At 38.6% G+C, this 27,600-nt stretch overlaps 1 protein-coding gene across 1 annotated transcript in view; it reads left to right on the forward strand.

Moving 5' to 3' along the window:
• VPS13C (vacuolar protein sorting 13 homolog C) overlaps positions 1–27,600 on the forward strand; it is a 187,642-nt gene that overhangs the window by 97,785 nt on the left and 62,257 nt on the right. Inside the window, exons 41-58 of the mRNA XM_073303628.2 lie at positions 80–139; positions 1,560–1,722; positions 3,354–3,470; positions 4,014–4,117; positions 6,858–7,025; positions 8,219–8,523; positions 9,587–9,731; positions 11,199–11,355; positions 12,920–13,050; positions 16,023–16,192; positions 16,781–17,016; positions 18,503–18,732; positions 20,031–20,123; positions 21,332–21,697; positions 23,346–23,435; positions 25,174–25,329; positions 26,270–26,534; positions 27,428–27,588. Of these exons, the coding sequence (XP_073159729.1) occupies positions 80–139; positions 1,560–1,722; positions 3,354–3,470; positions 4,014–4,117; positions 6,858–7,025; positions 8,219–8,523; positions 9,587–9,731; positions 11,199–11,355; positions 12,920–13,050; positions 16,023–16,192; positions 16,781–17,016; positions 18,503–18,732; positions 20,031–20,123; positions 21,332–21,697; positions 23,346–23,435; positions 25,174–25,329; positions 26,270–26,534; positions 27,428–27,588 (3,117 nt within the window). The remainder of the gene's footprint in view (positions 1–79; positions 140–1,559; positions 1,723–3,353; positions 3,471–4,013; positions 4,118–6,857; positions 7,026–8,218; positions 8,524–9,586; positions 9,732–11,198; positions 11,356–12,919; positions 13,051–16,022; positions 16,193–16,780; positions 17,017–18,502; positions 18,733–20,030; positions 20,124–21,331; positions 21,698–23,345; positions 23,436–25,173; positions 25,330–26,269; positions 26,535–27,427; positions 27,589–27,600) is intronic.

A 27,600-nucleotide genomic window follows, 5' to 3' on the forward strand; every position in this document is an offset into this window, starting at 1 on the left:
TTTCAGTTTCAACTTCGTACTTCATCTGTTAAAATACAGATATTGTTACTGTGTGCTTCAGTCTTGACTCTTTTTATAGGCTGATGCAGATGGACCAGACTTTACCACTACTTACAAAAATACCAAACAAGCTGTCAACGTAAGTATAAGTACGTAGACTTCAGCAAGCTTTTTAGGTGAGTTCCTATGTTAATATGTAATTTATTTTGAAAGATTAACTAAAAATATCTTTTTTTAAAGTACACTTGGTTTTAAGGTAACGTGAAAAATGGTGTGTCTAGAATTGATTATTCATTTTTAAATGGGAACTGATGAATTTTTAATCTGTTCTTAGCTAAGTGACAATGCCAATTTCTGACAATAGTGTTTGTGGGATGTGATTTGCTAAAAGTGAGGAAGTGTTGTACTCTAGAGTAGTAAACTTGTTAATATATCACATGGGAATATATTTGTAGTAGAAAAGTAAAAGCTCATAGAGCCAGAGTGGGAAGGAACAGTTGTGCTATGTAAACGCTCTGGACTGGGTGGCTTTTAAATTATGACATGAGCCAAGCAGGCTCGAGCAGTGTACTATCCCAAGTGGAACACGGGAGACAGTGTCACAAAGAGGCTACTCCTTGCTTGGAGGAAGAATTCTTCACAATGTTGCCTTGGTGGATAGATTGCACCCCAGGTGAGCTAGCTCAGCTCTATTTTCCCACCCCCTTTCAATATCCTTTTAAAGCAAGCAAGCAAGCTCTGTACACATGGATCACATGGACGACAGTGAGCAGCTCCAGTGCAGCTGTAGTATAGAAGACTACTTGCTTCTTTGCAGGGGCAAGTCACCTTTTGAATCTCATTAAGTGTTGAAATATGCACTTCAGAGATGAGGGGGGAAGGCCAGAGAGGCCATGGTTATAATAAAATAAATATTTGCCAAAAGTTACTATAGTACAAGGCAATACTATGCTAGCTTACGTTCTGTCATATTTTAACGGTATAGATTTTAGTGACAACCACTATAGCTCACCCTCCATTGTGGATGCGTTGTTTGAAGCCTTTTATTATCCCAGAACTTCACCTAGATGTAGTAGGTGCTCTAGACAGAAACAGCTGTGTGTCCTTGGTTGGCTTTTTCAGAGCCATAATTAAACATGCAGTGCTTTCTGGCCCTGAGCTGTGACATGGAGAAGGATTAAGCAGTATAAAGTAGTATTAAGACTGTATATTATATTCACCTAAGTAGCGCTAGTTAAAAATGCAGGTTCACATCAAATAGTAGATTTTATGTTTGGCACAGAAGGTGGTATAATGTCCTTGTAGGATTGTCTTGTATCATTCTAAGCTTTGATGTGACAGCATTTTGGCGTCTTTCTTCTCTATTGCTATGCAATGCTACGTTGGTCAAAAATGTCGGATTACATAAGTAGAGAGTAAGTAATTTTTTCTACATTTCAGTGGTGATAATTTTGAATTAGTCATACAAAGACATAACATACCAGTATGATACGTTTTCATTAATATTACCATTTTTCTCTCTCTCTCTCTCTCTCTCTCTCTCACACATATCATGTCAGGTGTCCTTTTCATCTTTGGATCTAATACTCCACACAGAAGCCTTACTTTCCATCATGAACTTTGTCACATACAGTGTTCCATCAGGTGGCCTTACCAGCTCTGATAAAGGATTTGACCCAAAACCTCAACGAGAGGAACAAAAAAGCGCTGTTATCAAAGCAGGTATTGTGATATTGGAAATTCCATATCTTTATTTGTGGTGCAATAGCATGCCAGCTGCTGTTAATCAACTTTGTTTGCAAGCAACACAGAACTCTTTTGTCGTTCATCTGGCAACACATTCGTGACACACCCGGTTGTACCTGGAAAAAGACAATAGTAAATCACAATGTTAAATATCTGTTTGAACAAAAATCACAGATGAGTTTCTAAGGATATTGAATCTTCTTTTTGGTAATTGCTAAACACTTTCTTGTTCCACAAATACTACTACCATTAGGTATTTTCCCAAATAGTGAATTCATTTTTATAGACTGGTTAATTTGCCTGACATTCACATCCACCAAAAGTCTAAAATAAACAAACCCGGCTTTATCAATGGTTAAGCTATTTCATTAGTATGAATTAGTGAGGTTATCTATGATCATTTCACACTCCCACTTCTTCCCCATTAGCTTCTTGCATAACTTTAATTACCTGAATGAATTAAAACTGGTCACTTGACAAATACCTTTCTTTACTATTCCTTATAGGTAGATAGAGTAGTATTCTAATTGAACATTAACAATGGTTGTGGAAAAACAAGGGTGCTTCTCGAAAAATATGACAAGTTAGCTGCCATAATATGTATACCCCTTCATTGCATTTTTCAAACATGTAGCAAGAAATTGTTGGTAGCCTTAACATCTCACTGAAGGAGACAGCATGACAAGTTGAAAAGGCCAGTCGAACGTCCTATAAAACTTGGAGCTGCAGAGGATGAGGCTTCGTTGTCAGATGCCCTCACTGAACTGTGACTCATCAAAACTCACTACACATTACAGCAGTGAAACATACCTGAAGTTTAGTGCTTCATAAGTGTATGTGCCACTACGTCCTCTTGCTGCCTAATATGACAATTCCATATGAATGCTTGTATCTTTTGAAATGAACCAAACTTCACCGTGTATTTGCCAACTTTCTGACTATACGGAAACACAGTTTATAAGGGGAATCCTAAACGCTCATATCAGCAAGCGCTGCCTGTAACCTAGTGATGGGGGCAGTAAAGAGAGTTTTGTTAGAAGCTATTTAAGGATTGGCTAGTTTGGCCGTTTTTAAGGGTTGTTTTTAAGCCTGATAGGCTTGAGCTTGAAATTGACTGACTGTCCTAATTGGTCTTGGTCTGTGTCTTAGGAGCTGCTTTTCTCCCTACACCTGCAGGCTTCCCTTCCTGTCTAGGATAGACAGTGTTGAGGGTGATTTCTCACCACACTGTGAAGTCTAGTTTTCTTTCCTGAATATGTAAAGAATAAACTACTAATTGTGTTTGGAATTATACTATTCTCAGAGGAAGTTTCAAATGAGGACAAATATGGAAAATGTAACCATATTCTGTTTTGAAGTGATTGCTATGCCTATATTTCATTTGGCTGCTGTTCTTGTCCCAGAACAATTATCAGTCTTCTACACAATGTAATCAGATTTTGCTGTAGCTTTGGTCAAATAGAGTTAAGATTTCCAAGGTGTTGCAACAGATAACTTTTGAACAGTGTGTGTATATATAAACCTTAATTACTACAAGATGTTTTGCATCTGTTAAATTACTGGGATGAATGTGCCCTCTTCTGACCATGGTTCTTTCTGCTACGTAGTATCTAGTGGTGCAGCCCATGAAGATGTATATGACTTGAAACTTACTGTGAAGTTGAATGCATTCAACATTTTTGTCTGTGATCAGAAATGTAACATTGCAGACATTAAAATACAAGGTAAGTTATCAGTTAAGTATTTTGACTAGTAGAATTTAAGGAGATGCATCATTGCTTTTCCCCCCTAAGTTTCAAAAAGCTACTGTAGAAGTTATACATCAATATTTCAATAGCATTTACTTAAATTTGTAACAGGAGATGAGAGAGCAACTGAGCATTAATCTGAGATTTTTAATAGCCAAGATACATGTGTGATGGAGGAAAATGTATTTGCCAAAGATACACAAGTGCTTAGTTTTTAATAGGGTGAATTGAAAAAACCTTGAGTTGCTAACTCACTAGAAATGCTGTGGACTTGAAATTCTCTAAGAGTTAGGCACTCATCAGTGTTAGTAACTGGTACTCAACCCTGTATTTTCAGAGGAAGTTAGAAATGGTCTTGTCTCTTCATCACTAATCTACGAATATGTGGTAGAGGGCATCAAGTAAATGGTTAGATCAGAAACTCCTAAGGCTGAACAGCTTGTTACATTCTTTTTTGAATTTTAGCAAAAATGGATTACCTGTTGTTACTATGAACTAAAATTGGATTTTTTTCATCAGGAATGGATGCTTCTGTTTCTATGAAAACTAAAAAGATAAAGGTTTTTTCCAGACTTGAAGACATCATAATCACAAATGTTGATCCAAAGACCATTCATAAAAAGGTGACTTGTGCAATGAGAGAAGATTATGAAAATTATGATTTTTTTTAAAAAAGATACTGTATGACTAAACAGAGCACAATCAATTGCTTAATCAATTTTATCGAGATATGTATGTGGAAGACAAATGTGTTGCTTCAAAAATTGTCAAGTTAAAAAACTGAGTTTATAAACTACATTTAAATCAGGAAAGTAAAATATTTTCTTTTGACAGGTTTCAGAGTAACAGCCGTGTTAGCCTGTATTCGCAAAAAGAAAAGGAGTACTAGTGGCACCTTAGAGACTAACCAATTTATCTGAGCATGAGCTTTCGTGAGCTACAGCTCACTTCATCAGATGCATACTGTGGACAGTATGCATCCGATGAAGTGAGCTGTAGCTCACGAAAGCTCATGCTCAAATAAATTGGTTAGTCTGATGAAGTGAGCTGTAGCTCACAAAAGCTCATGCTCAAATAAATTGGTTGGTCTCTAAGGTGCCATAAGTACTCCTTTTCTATTTTCTTTTGAACATTTCATTATTTGCTTAGGCTAGTGTTCTGATTTACCTTTTGGCAAAATGACTAAAATCTCCAGTAATCCAGAAATGGCTAAATGAGATAATAGAATTGACTGGATTCACTCAAACTTGTGTATCCATCATTTGCTGTATTAAACATAGAATCGTAGAACTGAAAGATACCTCGATAGGTCATGCAGACCATCCTGACAGGTGTTTGTCTAACCTGTTCTTAAAACCTCTAGTGATCAGAGATTCCACGCCCTTTCACCCCCATGTAATTTATTTCAGTGCTTAACTACCCTTTCAGTTAGGAAACTTTTCCTAATATCTAACCTAAATCGCCCTTGCTGCAAGTTTAAGCCCATTCTACTTGTCCTGTCCTCAGTGGCTAAGGAGAAGAATTTATTTTCCTCTTTATAACAACCTTTTATGTACTTGAAGACTCTTATCAAATTTCTCCTCAAGATCATATTTTCTAGACCTTGGACCACTTTTGTTGCTTACCTCTGGTGTTTCTCCACATCTTTCCCGAACTGTGATGCCAAGACCTGGACACAATGCTCCAGCTGATGACTTATCAGTACTGAGTACAGTGGAAGAATCTCTTCTCATGTCTCTGGCTTAGAACACTTTTGCTAATATGTCCCAGAATGTTTGCTATTTTTTTGTGACAGTATTTAATTGTTGACTCTTTGTGATCCACTGTAACCCCCATATAATTTTTGCAGTATTCCTTCCTACGCAGTCATTTTCCATTTTGTATTTGTGCAGTTGATTATTCCTTCCTAAGCATAGTACTATGCATTTGTCCTTACTGAATTGTATCCTATTTAGTTCAGACCATTTCTTCAGTTTAAGATCATTTTCAATTCTAATTCTGTCCTGTCTAATCCCCTCCTAGCTTGGTGTTGTCCTCAGACTTTAAGTATACTCTCTCTGCCATTTTCCAAATCTTTATGAAGATATTGAATAGAACCGGACTCAGGACAGATCCTTACAGGATCCCACTTGACATGCCTTTCCAGCTTGTCTATGAACCATTGATAGCTACTGTCCACCAGTTCTCAAAGATAATCACTAATGTCTCTGAGATTCCTTTAGCAAGATCCTTCTAAGATGTACTTTGTCAGGCCCTGCTGACTTGAAGATATCAAATTTGTCTGTGTAATTCTGAACTTGTTGTTTTCCAGTTTGAGCCTCAGCTCCTATCCCATTTACACTGATGTTGACCATATTAGTCGTCTGATCACTGCTAAATTTTTTTGGTGAAAATGGAAACAAAAAAGGCATTTCACGCTGCATTTTCTATTACCCTCTTTTCTTCCCCATTGAGTAATGGGCCTACCTTGTCCTCTGTCTTCCTCTTGTTTCTAATGTATTGGTAAAATGTTTTCTTGTTACTGTTTGCCTCTCATTTTGTGTCTTGACCTTTCTCATTTTGTCCTTACATGCTTGTGATTTTTTTAATATTCATCCTTCATAATTTGCACTGGTTTCCACTTCTTTGTTAGTCTCTAAGGTGCCACAAGTACACCTTTTCTTTTTGTGAATACAGACTAACACAGCTGCTACTCTGAAACCTGTCACTTCTTCTATGACTCTCTTGCATTTCAGGTCATTAAAGATCTCCTGGTTAAGACAGGGTTGTCCCTCATTATACATCTCAGCTTTCCTCAGTATTGGGATGGTTTGCGCTTGTGTCCTTAATAATGTCTCTTTAAAGAACTGCCAACTCTCCTGAACGCTGTTTTATCCCTTAGACTTGTTTTCCATGGGATCTTACCTACCAATTCTTTGAGTTGGCTAAAGTCTGCTTTGTTAAAGACCATTGTCTTAATTCTACTGTTTGCCTTTCTACCATTTCTTAGGTACCATTTCAAGGTGCCTTCCATCTTCAAATTCTCAACCAATTCATCTCTGTTTGTCTGAATTAAATCTAGAATAGCCTCTCCCTTTGTTGCTTTCTTCACCTTCTGTAATAAAAAGTTGTCTCCAATGCATTCCAAAAACTTGTTGGATAATCTCTGCCCTGCTCTAACATTTTCCCAATAGATGTCTGGATGATTGAAGTCCCCCATCACCACCAAGTCACATGTATTGCTTGTTAATCCACTCGTGGTTACATCCTATTTGTTTTAGACAGCTTGTGTTACATTCTTGGGCTGTGACAGAATTAACAAAGGGTTACTCTAGGATACTAAATACATATCTTTAATAAAATAGCTCAATTCAATTCTTCCAGGCTGTCTCCATAGTGGGAGAGGAAGTGTTTCGATTCAAAATGGTCCTTTATCCAAACGCTACTGAAGGAGAAGACTACACCGATATGTCCAAAGTGGATGGTAAAATGTGTCTAAAAGTGGGCTGCATTCAGATAGTTTATCTCCATAAATTCTTCATGTCACTTCTGGTAAGATGTTGTTACTAGCATGTATAATTTGATACATTTAGTTTCAGTTAATAGTTTCTGTGCTGCCCAAGAATGCAAGACAGAAACCTGTTTTATGCAGTGTTGTTATAGATGTGGTGATCCCAGGAGATGAGAGACACAAGCTGGGTGAGGTAAAATCTTTTATTGGACCAACTTTTCTCACCAGCAGAAGTTAGTCTAATAAAAGATTTTACCTCACTCACTTTGTGCCTCTGAAACATAAACATGTAAGACCAAGTTCCTTACCCTGAACATATAATGTTTAAAAGTTGCACCACTCAGTGAGAGGTTGATAAATATGAAGGGGAATGATGAAGAACAGGAGTGATATGGTGACTTAGTTTTAGCATGTATGAATAGTTGAATGTGAGCGTAAACCCTTCAGATATAGATACCTTATCAACCAAAAGTACAACTACTAGACATAAATGTACACAGTACATCCTGCTTTAGATGCATGTTCCAAGTAGGGTTGAATTCAACACTGAGTACCCATGAGTTAGAATCTTAGCTAGCAGATGATCGTGTAAGTGAGGCAGATACTTAAGAATTGTGAACTGCAACTTAACTATATTTTAGCAGGGACCAGGGCCAGCGAGAGCGCAAAGGCAGGTGCGACAGCCAGCCCACTGACAACCTCTGCCTCAGCAGCCTATTGAGTGCCTTGAGCTTGTCACCTGGCAGCTCTGCCTCAATCACCCACCCAGCATCCTGGCATGCTTCACAGGCACCCTCTGCCAAGGAATGAGGGAAAGGCTCAGGGGCTGTCAGTGGCAGGTGTTTGGGCAGGCCTGGCCATTCTCTATGATGATTCTGATCATGGCGTTGTCAAGGTGGAAACAGCAGCTTCTCTGAGCCCCAGTCCCTGGGAGGGCGGTGGGGCCAATACTCCAGGGTCCTTGACGCTCTTGGATTGGCAGGGTGTGGTGGCTCGTAGTCAGAATGGCTGCGAACCCTCCAGCCGCTGCCTTTCAGGACTGGCCGCTTCTCGTCTTCTTCCCAGCGGCTCCACTTTGCCCTCTGTCACTGTCTGCTTTGCCTCCCATGCCACCCCCAACTCCACCCATAGCTGCACCAGCGGACCACCCAGGACTGTCATGGCCCACGGTTTGGGAACCCTGATGTAAAGTGTTTATTTTTGTGCTACGCGAGATAATGCTGTTTTCCAACAGAATTTCCTGAACAATTTCCAAGCAGCAAAGGAAGCCCTGAGTGCAGCTACAGTCCAGGCTGCAGAAATGGCTGCTTCCAGCATGAAAGATTTTGCTAAGAAGAGCTTCCGCCTTTCAATGGATATCAACTTAAAAGCTCCAGTTTTAGTCATCCCTGAGTCTTCGGTCTCCCATAATGCTCTGGTAGCAGATCTTGGTTTGATCAGAGTTCAGAATGAATTTAAATTGGACTTCACAGATAAATCTTCTGTCCCTCCAGTCATTGACAGCATGGATGTGCAGCTCACTCATTTGAAGCTATCAAGGTATAAACTACTGTGTTTCCCTTGATACTGAATGTTTATAATTAGTGTTGGAAAACAGTTAAAGTGCCAACACAGCTCTGCATAGAGTAAGAAAATAAGGCCTGTGCCTCGAAAAACGTAATACCTAAACAGGTTGTACAGATGTCATGGGGGAGAGGGAAGTTGTGCAGCAGAAAAGCAAAGTGGTTGATTGAAGAGGCTCAGTATGTTAACTGTTAAATCTGCTTTTAAAAAAAACATTTTCTTTAGTTCCTTTTCTATTTAACACTGTTTTTAGAGGATAGGAGTTGGATTCCTAGGTTTCCTGGAAGGACAAAACTGTTTTGTTGGGTTTTTTTTAAATACTTGGCTTGGGTTCTTTGGAATTGACACATGAACAGTATAAAGGGTCTTGTGGTTAATTTGTAAACTTACAATCAAGACACTACCTTTCACTACCAGAATACAGATATACATTCACACACAGGCTCATATCTTCTATCACATTTTATATACTTTTATTTTTTGCATCATAAATGTAAAATCAGTAGAAATAAATTAATACATTATTGCATGGGAAACACTCTTGTTACGTATAGTACTAGAGATGAATGTATTCCATATATTCTCCAGGAGCATACGATGGTTGGCTTTGCCACAGTGGTTTTTGCTGACAAGCTAGTGTTTACCTACAGTTATTGCACAGTGGTACCTGTGATACTGCACTACCCTATACTTTACATAGAAAAGAAGTGCACAACTGCAGAGATTGTGTGATATCTGTGGAAATCTTTACTTGCTAGTGGCAACCACTATATCCTTTTCTCATGAATACATAAACTAAAACATTTAAGATATGGTTCTGAGTTCAGATTTGAATGGGCTTTATTGCTGCAGTCCCATGAAAAGGCTGAAGGGCAAAGCTCCAAGTTGTTGTTTTTGGGCATGGTTTCTGTGCAGAAATCTAGGTTTGCACCTGCTCCATTCTCTAATTTCCCAGCTACTCGTGGAGAAGTAGGGGAAGACCTGTATGTCAACAGAGATTCAATAGATGTTACTTTAATCTTTTTCTTTGTGTTTTCAGGAGTATTATACCCACTGCTTCTCAACCAGATGTTGAAATTTTACAGCCAGTAAATCTGGTTTTGTCAGTTCAGAGAAATTTAGCTGCAGCGTGGTATCACGATATTCCAGCAATTGGGATCAAAGGAGACCTAAAACCTATGCAGGTAACGCCACGGCAAACTAATTGTTGTGTTGTAAGTAGTAATAGATTTTTGTAACGATTAGGCAGAACTTGTTTTGTAGCACTTTAGGTTCTTGATATTTACAGAATACTGGTTTATTTGGTACTAGGGTGTTCCTTGGCTGTCTCCCAGTCATGCACAATTCCAGCCTGACTGTGATCTAATGTAGTTGTGGTGCCAGATGTTGTATGGCTTCATTGTAGTCAGATGGCCAATACTTAATGATTTGGGTGCATGATACAATAAATTAAATAATATAAAATGAAGCCTGTATTTAGGATCAACTGATCCTGGCAAAGCTCAGATACCATAGTCTTTTGGATTAATAGCCAGCTGTATCCATCCACATGAGTTTTCCTTTATTATGCAGCAACTTACCACAAGCAGACCAAACCTGGCTGCTTTATCAGAGCAAGAAAGAAAACTGCTTTGCTAGAATCCAGAAGCTAAGCTGCAGGCTCTGAAACTCCGCTTAGTTTGACTGCCCTGTATTACACAGTTATTTGAGTGAATGTTAAGTCTTTATCAGTTTTTATTGTAAAGAGAAATCATCAGACCTCAGCTTTATCCTCTCACTTTCTTTCCCCATCATGTTCACAGTGTAGCAAGAGTCCCACTTTAATGGCCTCAAGAGTCCCAAATTTTAGCCAGGAATCAGAGTAGGGATTGCCTAACCCCTGTACCAGTAAGGAGGAGGGAATTGATGTATCAGGCCCTTTTGGCCAGGGATTGGAGATGTCTGTCCTATGGCCACAATCCATTAGTGGCATGGCACCAAAGGAGGCCCAATGTAGTTATTCAAATGTTGTAAAACCTAAATGCGTTAACAGCATACATTTCTAGAGATTTTAAGAATTGTCCTGTAAAGGTGTAGTGCTGTTTCTCGTAAATTGTATTAATAATTATATATTCATAACATTCTATTTTGCATTAGGATTCCTTAATGTTGAATTACTTATTTACTCGGTCATAAAAAGAGTTGTCCTAGTTTAACACTTCACAGACTTAATGTTGCCTGCTTTTTTTTTCATTGGCAAAGGAATTCTGTTCCATATGAATTAACTCACTCTTTTATTAAATAGTCATTAAGCTATGTGGGGCCAGCAAGCGTTTGAAAGTGGTGGATTAGGTTCTTTTCGTTTAAATCAAAAAGAAGCAAATGGCATCTTGGAAAAAGGAAAAATATTCTTCATCTTAGAATTTCTAGGCTTCTTCACCCAAGATTGTGTTTTTCAATCAAATTACAATCTTGTTTAAAGAGGAAACATCCCTTAATTAGAATGTTGGTAGGAATTGCTGGAAAGAAAAGACCTTCACTAACATGGAATGTATTGGACTGAAGTGTCTAGGTTGGATAATGTGGTGATGATACTACTAATGAAGAGGCAAGTTCTCAATATGTGGTGTTGAATGTCTTCACTGGAAATAGCTGTGTTTGACAATTTACAGATTGCTGTCAGTGAAGATGACTTAACTGTCCTCATGAAAATTTTGCTGGATAACCTTGGAGATGCTTCTTCCCAGTCTAGTGCTACACAACAGACCCTTCAAGAAGCTCAAAAAACAAAAAAGGAAAAAGATCAAAGTGATTCTCATCTCTGTGAAGGTACAACTTTAATCCAAAATTTGGCAAGTTGAGAAAAAGATGAGCTGTTTTCAGTTGTTAATTGCATGTACTTTGAAAGTATAACATTGGTTATCTGTAGCTAAGGGAAGCGTAGTGATACTACTATGAAGCTGAATAAAAACTGAACCATATTTATTAAGATATTTATACTTACTGCTTTTGTAAAACAAGTTTCATTTGTCAATTCATTATAATAAATTGCTTCCATAGATGTAGTTTTTTCAGGTAAAGTGACAACCCACGCAGACCCTAAATGATAAAACCAGATAGATTGAAAGATGTCCTTAAATGTGCGTGCTGTTGTAATTAGCTGGAATATATGGACCCAAAGAGTCAAAGATGTTAACGAGATCCTGTCACTGTCCACATTAAAGAGCCTTAAACAAGGTTTAGAGCTCTTGATATAAAGAGATCTCAGCTTGCTCAGTACCATTGCAAACACACCTTTAAAAATTCTTTTAACTTTTTATTATGGATACAGAAAAGAGGGAAAATCCGTTAAAACATTTGAAATCTAAAGTATTGAGTAAGGATTTCATTTTAGCACCATCCATTGTTCCCTTTTGTTGGAGAGAGGTTTTAGAAGGAAAAACCTCCTCCTTTGACGGTCAAGACGATAATAGCTGTTCTTTTGGAGAAAAGAGAAGAAGTTGATAGATATGGGTTGGTGCTAATGTTGCTGTTAAAATCTTATCCAGTTTCCTAGAAGACAAAACAAGGCAGACATGCACAACAGGGAAGAGAAAACAAAAGCAAAGATAGGAAATGCAGCTTCTGTCTCTGGTTGGAGACGTTGCTGTTTGGAGAAACAGAGGCACAGCTCATGGTCTTATCTACCATGTCCAGAACTGGAAAACGTGTACCAGCATCAGGCTGTAAAGAGCATTGCTTTTAATTGCCTCTTCCTGGTCACAGGGTAACAGCAGTGTTGCAAAATATACAGTCTTGGCCAGCTTATAATTACACCATGGGGAAAAAGGAGTGGGATAGGAAAGAGAAGAAATAAGGTGGGGCAGGAAAAGGACATGTGGCAGGCAGAGAGACAAATACTCTAATCCCAGTAGATGTATGGGATTCAGCTGGAGCTGGTCAAGGTGACAATGTCATATGGGTCTTTGGCCTCATCTGGTCTGGACATCTTTCATATTGGGATGACAAAGGCTCAGGGTCCCAGGAGGTGGTTAAGCCAGCTCCAGTAGCCAGTATTTTCCCCAAAATCACTTTTTTAAAGGACCCCAGAAGGGAATGATGTGTGGAATAGCCCATCCTCTCATTTTGTGTACCAATTAGGCCTAGTTTCTGATAAACCAGTTTTGGTTCATTGATTTTTCCAGTCTCACACTGTGTCTTGTTTACCAGGCATGATCTTGACACAGTCCTTGAATTGTATCAGGAGGGCTTTTTGTTGGGACTAATTCAGTCTTAACCTTCTGAACTTGAAAGATACTATTAAGCTTTTTGGGACATAGTCTAATAGACTTCTTGGTTTTTAAAAGCAAAATTAAGTTGTTGTGAGTGTATGAAATTGTCTTTCAATTTGCAGATCCTGGTCTCACTTCAGGACAAACAGATATTTCTGCATTACAGCCTCCCTTGGAATATTATTCAACTCTTAAATTTGACTTCAATTTTGAGTCACTTTCAATAGTTCTTTACATCAATGACCGTAATGAGGTATGTGGTGAAATCTTCTAAAAGCTGGGGGGAAAAATGTCAATTTTTTTGTCAGTAAAACTTATGATAGGAGAATAAAAATATTCTCTATTCTTGTTAACTTTGTATGACACCTTCGCTGCCGTAGAACTTACGATTTGCATTCTGTTACTTATGAACTACTTGGGTAAAATTGTTGCATACTTTTCCATTTTAATAAATACTACTAGGAATATGGTAAACCAGTTCCAGTTCCCATGAAAAATTACCTATGTGCGTATTTGAAACATGATTCCAGTTTACACTGGGCATTAGGCTTTATTAAGTAAAATGGAAACTGCATTATTGAGCTAAAAATGGCAATTCATTTAAAAAATTGCTAAGTGTTTAGACAAATGAGATGTACAAGTGAGGCTAATCTTGGAAAATGTGAAGTGTTTGTAGGTGGCTATAAAACAAATGCTAAATCTGCTCTTAGTGGCCCCTGGGAATGCCACTGACAACAATTGACACATGGGAATGTTTGTTTAAAATTAAACAAAAACTTCTGCATGTATGTGTGTGTCTTAAACACTAGGCATAATGAAAAAATGTTTGTTTCAGGTTGTGACCTTGTAATTCTTGTGTGGTTTTGGATTTCTAAATGCTGACAGACAGCCTAATATGGTTAAATGCAGAGGCCCCAACTTAATTTAAAACTATAATCCAACTGGATTGACTGCCCACAACTCACCTGCAAAGTTGTGCTGATACGAATGTCAAAGAACACCAATAGCCTGGTTGGACTGTAAATCTGAGGGTAACTGTGAAGCCACCCTCCTTTTGCACCCTCAGGCATGCTCAAGGACTCTGACTGGAATCCAGAGTCCTAACCTGCTCCCCTTCTTTCCAGTAAGTCAGGGAGAGAGGCTGAGATGAACCACAAGCTGTGAGAGACGTAGATGTGTGCCCATTCACCATGCACATTGTGCCCAGGACCAATGCCCAAACAGGCCACTGGGTTACAGAAACCTCTGTCAGACCCTTGCTAACCCACCCGCTCCACTGGAACCAGCCAACATTGGGACAGTTGTGATTTAAACCCTCAAAACCAGAACACCTAGATTCTGGCTGAGTGAAAGGTGAAAAAACCCAGAGCATTTTTCTAATTTGGTCATATGGGGATTAATCCCTTTCAGAGCGCAAAAATGGCTTTCAGCTTTAGCTCCCAGCATCATAACTAGAGATCCAGCAACTACCTTACCACAGTGACAAGACACGTGTGCTCTACCCCACCTACCTGCGTGTGGGGTGGGAGAGAAAGTAAAGTAGAAGGGGGCAGTTGCTCCCAGCTGAGATTTTTGTCCTCCTCCCCTGGCTAAACCCATACTCTGGCTAGTGAAATTAACATTTGGTGTGATTGATGTGACAAAAATCACATATGTTGTAGCTAGATGATGTACCTTAATCACACTTTTGCTAATTATGCAGAATGAATTCCATTCTTCACTCACTTAATATCTGAGCTTCCTCAAATTTACCCTGTAATATCCCAAATTTTCAGATAGTATATAAATTTCTCCTCCCTCCCTCCCTCCCCCCCCCCCCGCCGTCACTGTTTGTGTGGAATTGAAGTAAATAAACTATTAGCAAAAAATCAGTTATAATATACAATGAATCATTCCAAAAGTATAGTTTACTCTTTCACTGATTAAAGTAGACTTTTCCTCACTCATTTTTAGATGAAAGAAACCATAATGCATCATTTGATGTCTGAAAGCTTGTAGTAGTACCAAAACCAGAAGTTTCTGAAACAGAAATAGCAGAATTAGAATTGCCAGAAAAAACAGTTAAAAAACAAAACAAAAAAAAAGGGCTAGTCTCATTTATGCTTAATTTCCAATTCTGTTTGTTCCCAGCAGTGATCTAGTACAAATAAAAAATCCTAAAGGCAACAGTGATGCATATAATTATTACCACAATTCTTGAATCATAAACGGAGTTTGATAAAAGGCTCTAAGAAAAGTTGTTTGAGATTGGGATCAACTTAACTATTAAATGTTTAGTGGGCTCCATAATAATCAGGGCCTTGGCAAGCCTGAATTTGACGTGGTTTGTCGTGGTAGCTGTAAGTGCAGCCAAAATACCGGTATTTGTAGCTTACAAGCTTCAGTTAATTGAGCATGATAGATCACACCAGGTTATTTTTTTCTTCCTTGTTGTCATCCTTCCCCTGTACGCTTGGTGCAGTTTGAAGATGCCTCAGTTGCATTCTTGCCCATTTGCCACAGGACAAATAAAACAGTCGAGAAATTCATAGCATAGGCTTCAGGAAGATCAGATGAATTGCTATCAAAGTCTTTATTGTTCATACTTTTTAAGGTAGTTAAAGAAAACACAAAAAACCGCCCACAGTATATGAAGCAAATATTTATCAGGTGGGATATAGACTGGCTTTGTGACAAAGACAACTTTGGTTCTATTGGTCAGTAATCTCTCTGGGTAGTGGATATAGATCACATGTCCCTGCAGGGGTTGTATTAGATCTGTCAGATGCTTTTGATATTGTTGATCATGAGATGATGTTAATTCATCTATGGACTACAGTAGTGAATGAGGCTGCTGTTAAGTTGGTTTCTTTTCTCCCCTCAGCAGTTGTGGGCAACTGCTTTTCTTGGCCAAGAGATCTTCTGTAGGATGTCTTTCAGTCACACCTGATAGTTTGTGCACATGTACGCAGCTAAGGAGTATAGTCAAGAGGGTTGTTTTCAGTCTGCTGATGACACAAAACTGTCTCTGTCATTCATCTGACTCAGATGATGCACTTCAGCATCTTAGCCTTAGTTGCTCTCATCCATGCTCTAATCTCATCTAAATAAGTATAACTAACTTCTCTCATAACCAAATCATAAGGTACATTCAATCTCTAACATAAGCAGAAATACACTTATGTTTAATCTTCCGTTCCCTGTTTTTCCATTCCCCATAATTAATGTTTCCCAATGTTTTTGTAGCAGTCCCTGCTTTCACTGCATAGTGACAATTTACGCCTTGGTGAACTCAGACTACATCTCATGGCATCATCAGGGAAGATGTTTTCAGATGGTTCAATGGATGTTAATATTCAACTCAAGACGTGTACCCTGGATGATCTCAGAGAAGGGATTCAGAAAGTAACAGCGAGGTTAGTTGAATGCTCCGCAAATGAAGAGCTGCAGTGAAAGTGTTATCACTTGTAAATTACTTTTGAGAGGAATCTTGGCATTAGCAGCTTTACTGAAATTTTATAAATAAATGTTAGGTATAATTTGTCTGTTGAATATATTTGCTGAGCCATGGAATAATAGTATGGACAAATGTCAAAATAGAGCTGCCAGACACGGAAAGAGAAGTAAATAGGAAGCCTGGATCTCTGGAACTTCATAAAGCTTGGAATTGCTGGCTCAAGCTGAACCCCGTTTAGAGCTAGGTGGTTTTGTGTACTTAAAAACTTGATTCACATTCCCTGTCACACTATATCAGTTTTTGAAATGTTGTAATAAAATACACTAGACTACATTTGTATGACTGTAAAACAGAATTCATACTTGTCCCTAGTTTCTTTGCTTATAGAACACAAAAGGAATTCATTACTTTGGAGTTGGGATATATTGAAATAAGTGACTTTGAGGAGAGAGAATGCATTCCATTACCAATCTCCTTCTCTATCCAAATTCTTCGAATGCTATAAAAGTTAATTAAAATAATGTTTTTTACATTGATTGTTTTTCAGAATGATTGACAAGAAATACAACAAGACAGATAATTATATGATTGATATAAACTACAAGCAAGATACAAATGGGATTGAAGTAGTTGCTATCCTTGATAAACTATATGTGTGCGCCAGTGTGGAGTTCCTGCTAACAGTGGCAGACTTCTTCATTAAATCCATGCCAACAGCTTCAACTGAAAGGTCTACTCAGGTTCAGTTAAAGCATGCCCCTGGAAAGCCCAAACATGACAAAGGTTTGCAAAAATGTATTTGGCTTTTTAAGGAGTCCCTGTGGGAAAGGAACAAAACATAACTTGCTGATATTTTTTTGAAGTTGTGTGGAACAGTATATCAAAGGGTTAAGTCCCCAAAATGAAGATAAATATGGTCAGTTAAGGTGCCAAGATTATACTGAACTGAACAGTAATCGTATCTAACTCTTGCTGTCGTACAACACCTAGGTATGTTCTCCAAAGATCTTAATAGGCTGGGATCAATTTCTACAGTGACAATAGAAGTATTTTTCCCTGTTACAGTAAATTTTGTAAAAACAACTTGCATACCTATTTTTTTCACCCAGTAGCTGCTGTATATCTGTAGGCACTGAAAAAAAACACTTAAATATTCAAAGGAAGCACACTTAAATTACCATACTGCTGTATGGACCATTAGTCTAAGCATAGCTCTCTGCTTTTAAGAAAGCAAGAAAGTGAAGAGAGAAACAGCACACTTCAAATGCAGGTTACAAAGAGTATTTGATCTTGCATATATGCTTTTGGAGTGTAAAATTCCTCCTTGGCTAAAGAAGACTTGAAAACAACACTGAGTTCCCTAGTTTGAAATTTTGGAGGGATTTTTAGTTAAAAATCCAAAACCTACCTACCTTCCCCTGCTTGGTAGAATTTTAAGGCTCCAACACTGGAATATGATGAAATAAGAAAAAGAAGCAATTTGTTTTTCAGAACAGCTGTGGTCTAATATGATGAATAATTTATTTCTGTTCATAGGCCAGGGGTCAAGAATTTAGGCTCTATCTTGACTGATCCTGCAAAAATTCAGTGTTGAAGCTTTTCAGTTAAAGCAATTACTTGCTTTCCTTTTATTTATGGTATCACAAGGCATCTGTTTCCCACATGCCTTTGGATTCTCCAACTGCAACATATGGAACTCTAACTTCAGTATAACCTCTTGTAGGGGAGCAAGTTGGAGAATTTTGTGCTCTGTAAAGAGATCTCTTTCTGAGAAATTTACTCATAAAAACTTGGAAATAGGAGGTCGAGTAATTTTTAATGTTAGGTACTACAAGTAGATGTTTACAGTAGCTTTTTATTCAGTTGTGGGGTTTTGTGTGTGTGGTTTTTTTGCCTATGTGACCACTTTACAGCTGTAGTATACCCTGGCTCCCACTGTTTTCAACAAGCCTTTTCATGTACAGCTCCTTTGTCTGGCTACTGGTAGATTATGCAATGTATCGTTTATAGGACCCACAGGGTTCTAGTCTAGTAAATGGTTGTAATGAAACCAAGTCACAGCATAATGTGTCATCATTTGAGGAAAACCTTCATGAAGTCCTGCTTCGGATCAGAAACTAGGAACAGGTTTCTTAAGATTTTTTTCTACAGTATAAAATCACAGCCCTTCTTAATCCACCATAAATTAATTGTTGGATAGCATTTCTGATGATGTAATTTAAGATGTGATGAAAGTACATGTCTCAGTACTTTTTTCTTTTTTGCCCAGAGGGTTCCTTACGGCCAAACATGACAGTAAAAGCAGTGGTCCTGGACCCAGAAATTGTATTTGTTGCCAATTTGACCAAGGCTGATGCTCCTGCCTTAAAAGCTTCATTCCAGTGTGATTTCTCTTTATCATCTGATAAGCTTGCACAAAGGATGACAGCTCAAGTGAAGGATGTAAAAGTGCTGGCCTGTGCTTTCCTCAGAGAAAAGCAGGACAAGAATATCACCACTGTAAGAAACCTCTTAGCATGCTTCACACACAAGGAAACTAGACACAGAACTGTTGGTTCATATAGCCTTTAATCAGTCGCACACCCTTCCTTCCCCCCCCCCCCCCCCAAAGTCCAGCTCAGTTCCAGGGTAACATGAAGACATGCGTAAAGATGGGGGCGGGGGAGGGCAGGGCGATTGTACTGTGCCCTGAAGAGATAATTAATTTGGGCTATTTGGGTCAAAGGGGAGGGAGCTAGTCCAAAAAGTGATGGGATCAACTGGAGAATGCTGTGATATTCCCTTCATCTTAAATAAGCTGCAGCTTCAGCACCTCTGCTGATATCTGTTGTGTCAATATTGCATGTGGAGAGAGGCCACATACAATTAAAACATCAAGTTGATATGGGTGGTGTGTTCTTTCTGATTTGTACAAACATACTGTTAACCCCCATTTCCCCAGCTCCATTTCATTCTATTTGCTTACAGGCCAAAATGGCTGAGCTCCATAAGCCATCTCTCTAATTGCTTCTGCCCTTCCTTCCCCATCCCCCAAGGAAATGGGAAAGTTCTACTTTAACGGGACCCAGATCTCAAATAGAAATATTACAGAAAAAGTTGTAAAACTGTGGAGCATAAGCACATTCAGTGAAAGATTTCTTCCTAGAGAAGACACTGATTATATAGTGTTTTTTTAATTTAAACATGGATTTTAGCAAAAGCCTGTGAGCTAGAGCTTGAGCATAAAGCAGAAATTGATGATAGCAAGAACATATTGTAGCTAGGAAACTAAAGTTAACTTACGAATGATGAGTTAAGAATAGTTAATAGAAAACTGTTGACTTCATATTACGGGTTAGATTTGAGTCTGTAGGGCTAGCCTTAAGTATGGGCAACTGGTAACGGCATTACTCCAGAAGTAGCACTGTGGAAGTCCATTGGGCTCCTCCTTTTGCTGAGAGTGTGGGGAGTAACTTGTTTAACCTCTTTTCAGGAAGTAGTTTACTCACTCCAGGAATCTGTTCAGCTCTGTCCCTCCCTGCCCTTCAGTCCTCTTGCTTACAGGAAAGTATCTGGTGCCCGGCTACTGGAGCTCCTGCCTCCATGCCAGCATCCCATATTTGGATAGCTCCTATGTGACCACATAAAACCAGTATGGGAGGACTGTATTCCCCTGAAACAGTGCATAGCTCCATGCTTTTTGCCAAGTGTTAACTCTCTTTGGCCATTAAGAAGAAAGATGTGGGGAAATTTTTTTTTTAAAGATAGAAGCTTGGAATTAATTTATTTTATAACCATAAATTCAAATACTCCTTCAGGTGTTACAGCCTTGTTCTTTGGTGGTGGAAAATATGACACATGTTTCAGGATTGCAAAGTATGGCAGTGACAATAGAACAACTTATTATAAAGGTTAGTAATATTGTTAAAAATTGACTTAGAAAAAGCAGTTACACTGCTCAGATTAAAATTTTAACATGTTTTTTTTTCTTTTATTGCTGTCCAAAGTTGCCAATTTAGACCATCAAAATTCTATGTGTAATTTTGGTGTGGATGTCAAAACATTTTGGTAATACCACTATGAACAAGCACTGATAGTTCAGAGGTATTTTAAAATGCAGTGTACTAAATTATTAATTAGTATTAATGTATAGTCGGGTAGTTTGAAATCTGGTCAGTTAAAAAAAAATCAGATAGTACCCTTTTTCCTGAGTCTCCAGCCAGTCTTTTTGGTTTCACAATTGGTTTTTCCTATTTTTAAAACACACTTCCCCTATTACTGAGTGCAAGACCTACATCTGTAACTTAGGTTGATAGTTGCTTTAAATTTATGCACAGTTACTTCTGTGCAAATGGTATAATTTGGTAGTTCTTAGAATGAAGCACTAATAAGTCATAAAATACCTTTCACTTAATGGCTTAATCAGTAATTTAAGGATAGCTACATTAAGAATCTTCACTTGACATTATTGCTAACTCTTCATTTTTATATAATGTGTGTTCTAATCATATCAGGGTAACTGGCACATATGGTGTTTTACAGTAAATCAGATTTCACCACTCACAGCAAGTCTTGACGGTAAGAATGTTGGTGGCTTGCCTGTAAAATTAACTTTGGGTTGAAGTTCTGTAGAGTATGTACCGTACCACACAACAGGTTTAGCTTTTTAAATAAATATTGTGTGCTTAACATAAATGTTGATGCTTAAACAAGAAAATTGGTAGTATTTTAGCAGCGGTGGTGTTCACTGTATATATCAGAACGTTGTTAAAATATATGCTCTCTGTGCGCAACAGTAAGAAGGTTAGACTTTGTGACTTAGACCATCAAGAATACTATTACAACTCTGAGAATATGTGTGGGAAAACTAGTGAGGATTTTAGGAAACATAGGTGAGAGACACTTATGCATGATGGCCATTTTTGTGCTCCAAATTTAAGTTGTTACTTGTTTGTGTAATCAGATACATGCCTTATTTATGTGATGGTTGATGACCTATAACAGATACCACACTTTTGTGGTATATCTTCAATGTCTAATTGTTTTCCATCTGGCTTACATGTGTAAAAAAAAAAAAAAAAAAAAAGTAAGCTACAAATGAGACTCTTTATTCTTAAAGATTTCACCAATCATTTTGAATACTGTGATGACTATAATGGCTGCCATAAAACCAAAGGCCAAAGAAGAGGATTCCAAAGGGACAACAAGTGATTCTGGAAACTTGTGGGATGTGAAATCCATTAACCAATGCAATGCTTGGTTCCTTGGTGTTGATGTAGCCATGGAAGCAACTGAAACTTTCACGGACAGTGAGCACGCTCTGAAAAATGAGAATTTTGACGTTGGTGTGAAATCAGTTCAAATCACCTTGGAATGTGGTCTGGGACATCGCACTGTTCCTTTATTATTAATAGAATCAGCATTTTCAGGAACACTTAAAAACTGGTCTTCCCTGTTGGGTGCCACTGCTGACTTGACACTGGAGGTAAGAGGGGTCAATTCATGCTTCCAAATTAAAATTGTTACAGGCAGAAAAATGTTTTGAAATGCTAAAAGACAATTGCTTGATTTTTATGTAGTAGTGCTTGAAGTCCTCAATAATTATTGGGCTAGCATTGTACCAGTGCTGTAAAAATACATAGGTAGTCATAATCAATACTCGCAAGAAGTCAGTCACATTAGAGACAATGTAATCCATGTAAGAACTGATAACAGGGAAAGGAGGAGGGGCAGACAGGAGAAACCATTATAATGTAATGTGGTTTCATAGTGTTATCAGTGTGCGTAGCTTGATTCCAAAAATGTAAACAATTATTTTTAAAAATCCCTATCATATAACAATCATTGTTGCCTCTCTACTTCTTTAACATTTTTGCGTATCCTTTGGGGTCTTGGTGATGAACCCCATCCCTCTTAATCGCTATGGAAAAGGTGATCTTGGGTATGCATGATCATGCTTCATGTACTTCCTCTTCTCCATACAGGCTATGTTTACACTGTGAGCTAGCGGTGTGATTCTTAGACGTAGGAGCTCTAGTCTTCATCGAACTAGAGCGTTAAAACTAGTAGTGTGGACACGGTGGCGGCAGCAGCAGCAGCACAGGCTAGCCAACCTGAGTACCAACCTGCCTGAACCCTATGTGTACATACTGTGGGCAGATGGCCGTTGGCCCTTGCTGATGCTACCTGTGCTACCGCGGCTATATTGCTGGTTTTATCAGGCTAGCTCAATGAGGGCTAGTGTGAGTAGGTCTATGCAAGCTGGGAATCACACCCCTAGCTTCTAGTATACTTGTAGCCATAGACGATCAACAGCTACTGCATCTATCTCATGGTTGGCTAGTGTTTTAAAATATCTATCCTCACAACTACTTCTGATGAATTCTCCCCAGTGGAGGGTGTTGAGTCCCACATGGGGTTGGGAGGTCACCAAGACCCCAAGAGTTACTCCATGATCTCTGGTGTTGTCCAAGTGGCAAGAATGGGTCCCTGCAGCTGGGGAAGGTGAGAAGATCCATTAACTTGTTAGTGGACCCATGTTAATGAGCTGTACACTAGATATTCCTGTAGTTCAGGACTGTGAATGTGCTGGCAGGGGTCTGTCTATTACTTAACGCTCTAATCCCTTTCCTCACACATCCCCACCCCATGGTCAATTCCCAACCCCACCAAACAGCTCACAGAGTCCAGAACTGCTCACACTGTTGAGAATTCTGGGTCTCCAGATGCTGCCACTGGTGCTGTGGGAGGTGACAATGATTACATTAATGCATTAGGAATTGACTAATAGACTAACTTGAATTATCAGAATGTCCAGGCTAAGTCAGATTTAGAGCTAGTTACAATTTCTAAGTGAAAGATTGAGAAAGAAGTCTAGTGCTATGAAAGGTAAGGAAACTAAGCTTGGTGTGCGGTCTGTTAAACCTCTTTTTTAATAAAAGATATTCGTTAAACACATTAAAACGGTCTGTGTTTTTATAAAATAGTTAATATTTAACCCAATGAAAGAACCATTATATGAAAGTTTGAGTTGGAAGAAATGCATATGCTTTCATAACATGGTAATATAACTACTATAAGGAGTGATCTAAAAATATGCTTTGATTTCCAACCCAATTTTAATTTTCTTTCAGGTTCATTATTACAATGAAACTTATGCAGTGTGGGAGCCTCTTATTGAACGAATTGATGGAGGAAGGAAACCATGGAATTTAAAACTTGAAGTACGGAAACATAACGGACAATATATGAAATATTCATTGTGAACATACAGCTTTTTTTAACATGTTGATACATTAAGATACTGACCCATGACGTCCCAGATACTGTCCTTTGACTGAGGGTATGTGTACACTGCTATTAAAACCCCATGGTTAACCTGTGCCAGCTAATTCAGGCTGCAGGGTTGTTTAATTGCACTGTAGACTTCTGGACTTGGGCTGGAGCTGAGGCTCTAGGATCCTGTGAGGTGGGAGGGTCTCAGAGTTTGGGCTGCAGCCTGAACCTGGAGGTCTAGACTGGAATGGAACAGCCCAACAGCCACAGCCCACAAGCCAGAGTTAACTGGCACAGGCTAACTGTAGGTGTCTAATTGCAGTGTAGACAGACCTGTCAGGGTTGAAAATTCTGAATGTTATTTGTGGAATTCTCAAGGAGGCTGCCTTCAAAATATATATAATAGCCTCTTCCTTGTACATGATACTAAATCTGTCTTACTGACAAGAGGGGCAACACAAGCTTTCAGGAGAACTTGCCAAGATAATAGTCACTGCTAACTAGCGATTAAAAACATCTTGTGTAGAGAGGGAATTGTAATTATCCACACTTCTTAGAGATGCTGTTAGGCCGAGGTGGAGAAAATGCTGCCTTTGTGGATATTGCAATGTGCATTTTTAAGTAACAGCCATGTACTTTAATTCTCACCTGGTACTGATTTTGGATTCCAATAAATCTTTTTCCCCCGTAGGCAGATTGTATCCCATTTTTTTAATAAGATTTGCACTTGGAAATTCTTACTAAAACTGATGTTTTAGTATGAGAGAGAATTTTTACAGCCTCTTCTAGTTTCTGATGGATTTTGGGACCCTGGGTATTCAAGAAAAAAATATTTAAGAGCATAACAAAGAACTAGTCAAAAAGCTAAAAGAACTAGTAAAAACTGAAGGAGGACAAAGTAATAACAAAACAAAAAAATCAATATCACCCAACAGGGATGATACTAAAAACCACTTTAGGACAAAAAGGTGAAGAGATCTCTGGAGGAGAACTCTCCCTAGTCTGAGACATAGGGAAGGCAGCAGAAAAGCACTTCAGGGGAGCTTACCTCTTTGTACTGCTAACAAGACCCTGGAGCCTAAGGAGGCATCGTCAAAAGAGAGAGGCCCAGTTGATGATGATATGACAAAGGTGAAGAGAAGAGCTAAGTGCTAATTTGGAAATGAATGCAGTTACCACTTGAGATGCAAGAGCCTGAATATTGGTGGTAATGGAAAAACTCTTAGCCTTGCATATATTAACAGCTAAAAGCCATTGGACTGTTTTCCTGAATGAAAGCAACAGAATCCACCAAATGTTAATGTCTTGATATTAAATAAAATAAAATGGGGAATTCTATTGGTCCTCAGTGTCACCTTGCACCATTATCTTCCAGATTGCTCATTAATTCATAATAACCAATTAGTCATTGAGCACCACATGATAAATGTGCAGCAGGGTATGTTGTTATAAAAGTGCAGAAAACAGTGCTATGTTTGACTTTGAATGTTGGTGGGTATGAAATAAATAATGTATCCAAGATCATATTAAAGGAATTTGCTAATGATTTCTCAACACATTTGTGAAGTATGATTTTAAGAGAAAATTGCAAACCTGCATAAAGCTACTTAAATTTGGAGAAACAGTTTGTGTTCATGCTTATAAAATTAGACAAAGAGAATGTTTAATGCTGTTTTTTCCCTTTAGATAAAGACTAACCCTATACAAGATAAAAGTTTGATACCTGGGGATGATTTTGTTGTTCTTCCTGAAGCACAAACTGTGATTAACATCTCTTCAAAGGATACAATGAATATAACAATATCAAAATGTTGTCTTGCTGTTTTCAATAATTTAGCCAAGGTAATTTTATTCCATACGGGACTTATCATGAATTAATTTTGTTTGTGGCCAGTCCTGAATTCTTATTCTTATTCTGCTCAGCCAGTCAGGTTGAGAGTCCACTTACTCATTTTCTGTCTTTCGTGATGGGGTGAATTCTTTCTTTTGCTATACAGTTGATCCTTCTAGCTATTAAAAAGTGAGTTTGACTTGTTCAGAAAGAAGCCAGCTGCTCCCTTGACTATGAAAATGGAGGTGCTGACACAGGACTTCAAAAGGGAGAAAATATGGGAGGGAAATGACTGAGTGGGAGTCTTGTAACTTAATCTGAATTGGTAAAAGACATAGAAGCAGCCCTTCCCCATGGGTGCATGATCAATCTGGTCTCTGGTCTCCATTATAGGGTAGCCTAGCCTTTCAATAGGCATACTGGGGAAAAAAAGATACTTACTGACAGTTGGCCCTTCAAATTTAATGGAAGCAAGCCTCTGCAGCCCACCAGTGTGCTAAATTTCTATTGTATTTTCCTCTTACTCCTGAGGAGGTAGGACATGCTTGTTCACGTCCCAGAAGATGTTCTATTGTATGGATATTGCTCACTGATACTTTACTAAATAAATATAAATTGGGTTTATCTATGTAGGTGGTAATTATATCAGACTTATATGATTATTGTTAATTTATGAGTAATAAGTTATAATAATGTTAGTGGAATTTACGTTCTAGCGTGGTGAAAATGACTCGTATATTAATTTATGTAATACCAGATTACTTCAAAATACTGAATATTGCTTTTATACAATCATGCCAAAAGCACATACTTCCTGATATACAGTATATACTGTTGCTTCTGTAAAGAAGGTAGTATTGTGTATGGATGTTTTTATGTTAACTGGTTAAGATGTTTTATTCTATCATGACCACTATCCTTTAAAAATCTTATCATTGTACTTTCTTACAGGCATTTTCTGAAGGGACTGCCTCCACTTTTGACTATTCTTTAAAAGATAGGGCTCCTTTTACAGTGAAAAATGCACTGGGTGTCCCTCTCAAAGTGCATCCTACCATCAATCTTCGAGTGGTTGGTTCAACCTTAAAAGAAGATATTCATGATGTAGAAATTGGTCAGAATTTGGAACTGGAATATTCAGTTTTGGAACCTCTGCATCGAGGAAAGCTGTCGGCATTATACCGTCAAGAGAGCTGCCTGTTCACTTTGAGCTTAGGTAGTGTGCAAGGGATGACTGTTGGGAGCAATTGTGCTTGGTGAAGAGATTCAGGGGAGAGTTACTAGGCCAGGTACCATGTGGTCAAACTTAACCACTGAATTTCCTTGTTCACTCTGGAGATAACTGCTCGCCACCAGCTGGCAACTGTCTTTACTCTTGTCCCTGCTGGATGTTTCCTAGAGCCAGGGTTGCCACTCCATAGTCAATTTCTCATAACACTGACTTGGGTGCTGGGAAAAGAGGAGTGGGGAAAATTCAAGTCCCTTTTCCTTTACTTCCCTAATAATAGAATTAAAGGTTAGTAAGAAGCACAGGCAGGTAGAACATCTTGCCATTCCATCAGAGGGCTAGGAGAGTTTGTGAGCTGATGCGATTGCACCTCAGCTGGCCTGCTGACCTCCCCAATGGAGATCCACCTGTCACCACTCACTTCATATAGTTAGATTCAATCTCTTTGGGATAGTCAGGAGTTCCCACATAGCAAGTTGTGCTGGTCAGTTCATTGGAGGGAGTAAGATAGTGTGAACCCTGCAATACTGGCATTCCCCCTGTCTCCTCATTAAGAATCTTGAGTTGTTTCTGTGTGAAACAAATAGGCTGAGGGTGCCTCATGATCTATATCCATTATGTAGCAAGTATCTTTTGTAGAAGCTGGTGGTATCATACTTGATTTTCCCAGCCATTACTGACGTAAAACTTACTTTTAATTTTCCCTTCTGGTTAACCATTTTCTAGTTATCGTGCGCCAAAAACACAACCTGCGGGTCTCTTATGTTGGAGGCTGTGGGGTAATTTTATTAAGGGGCTGGCATTGCATGTTTGCTTGAAAATGCTAATGATTTGTTATGTAAGTTTGCAGAATCACATACCAGTGTTGTTTTGTAAAACAGCGCCTCTAGGCTATACAGAAGTGGCAAACATCCCCATTGCAAAACCAGGCCGACGATTGCACAGTGTACGGACTCCTCTTGTTGACCGCTCGGACTCTGTTCTGGTACAGATAGATGCAGCTGAAGGGAATAAAGTTATTACCATACGGTCTCCTCTGCAGGTAAAATGTATA

This window comes from Lepidochelys kempii, chromosome 10 (assembly GCF_965140285.1).
Source record: "Lepidochelys kempii isolate rLepKem1 chromosome 10, rLepKem1.hap1, whole genome shotgun sequence".
Lineage (NCBI taxonomy): Eukaryota > Metazoa > Chordata > Testudines > Cheloniidae > Lepidochelys > Lepidochelys kempii.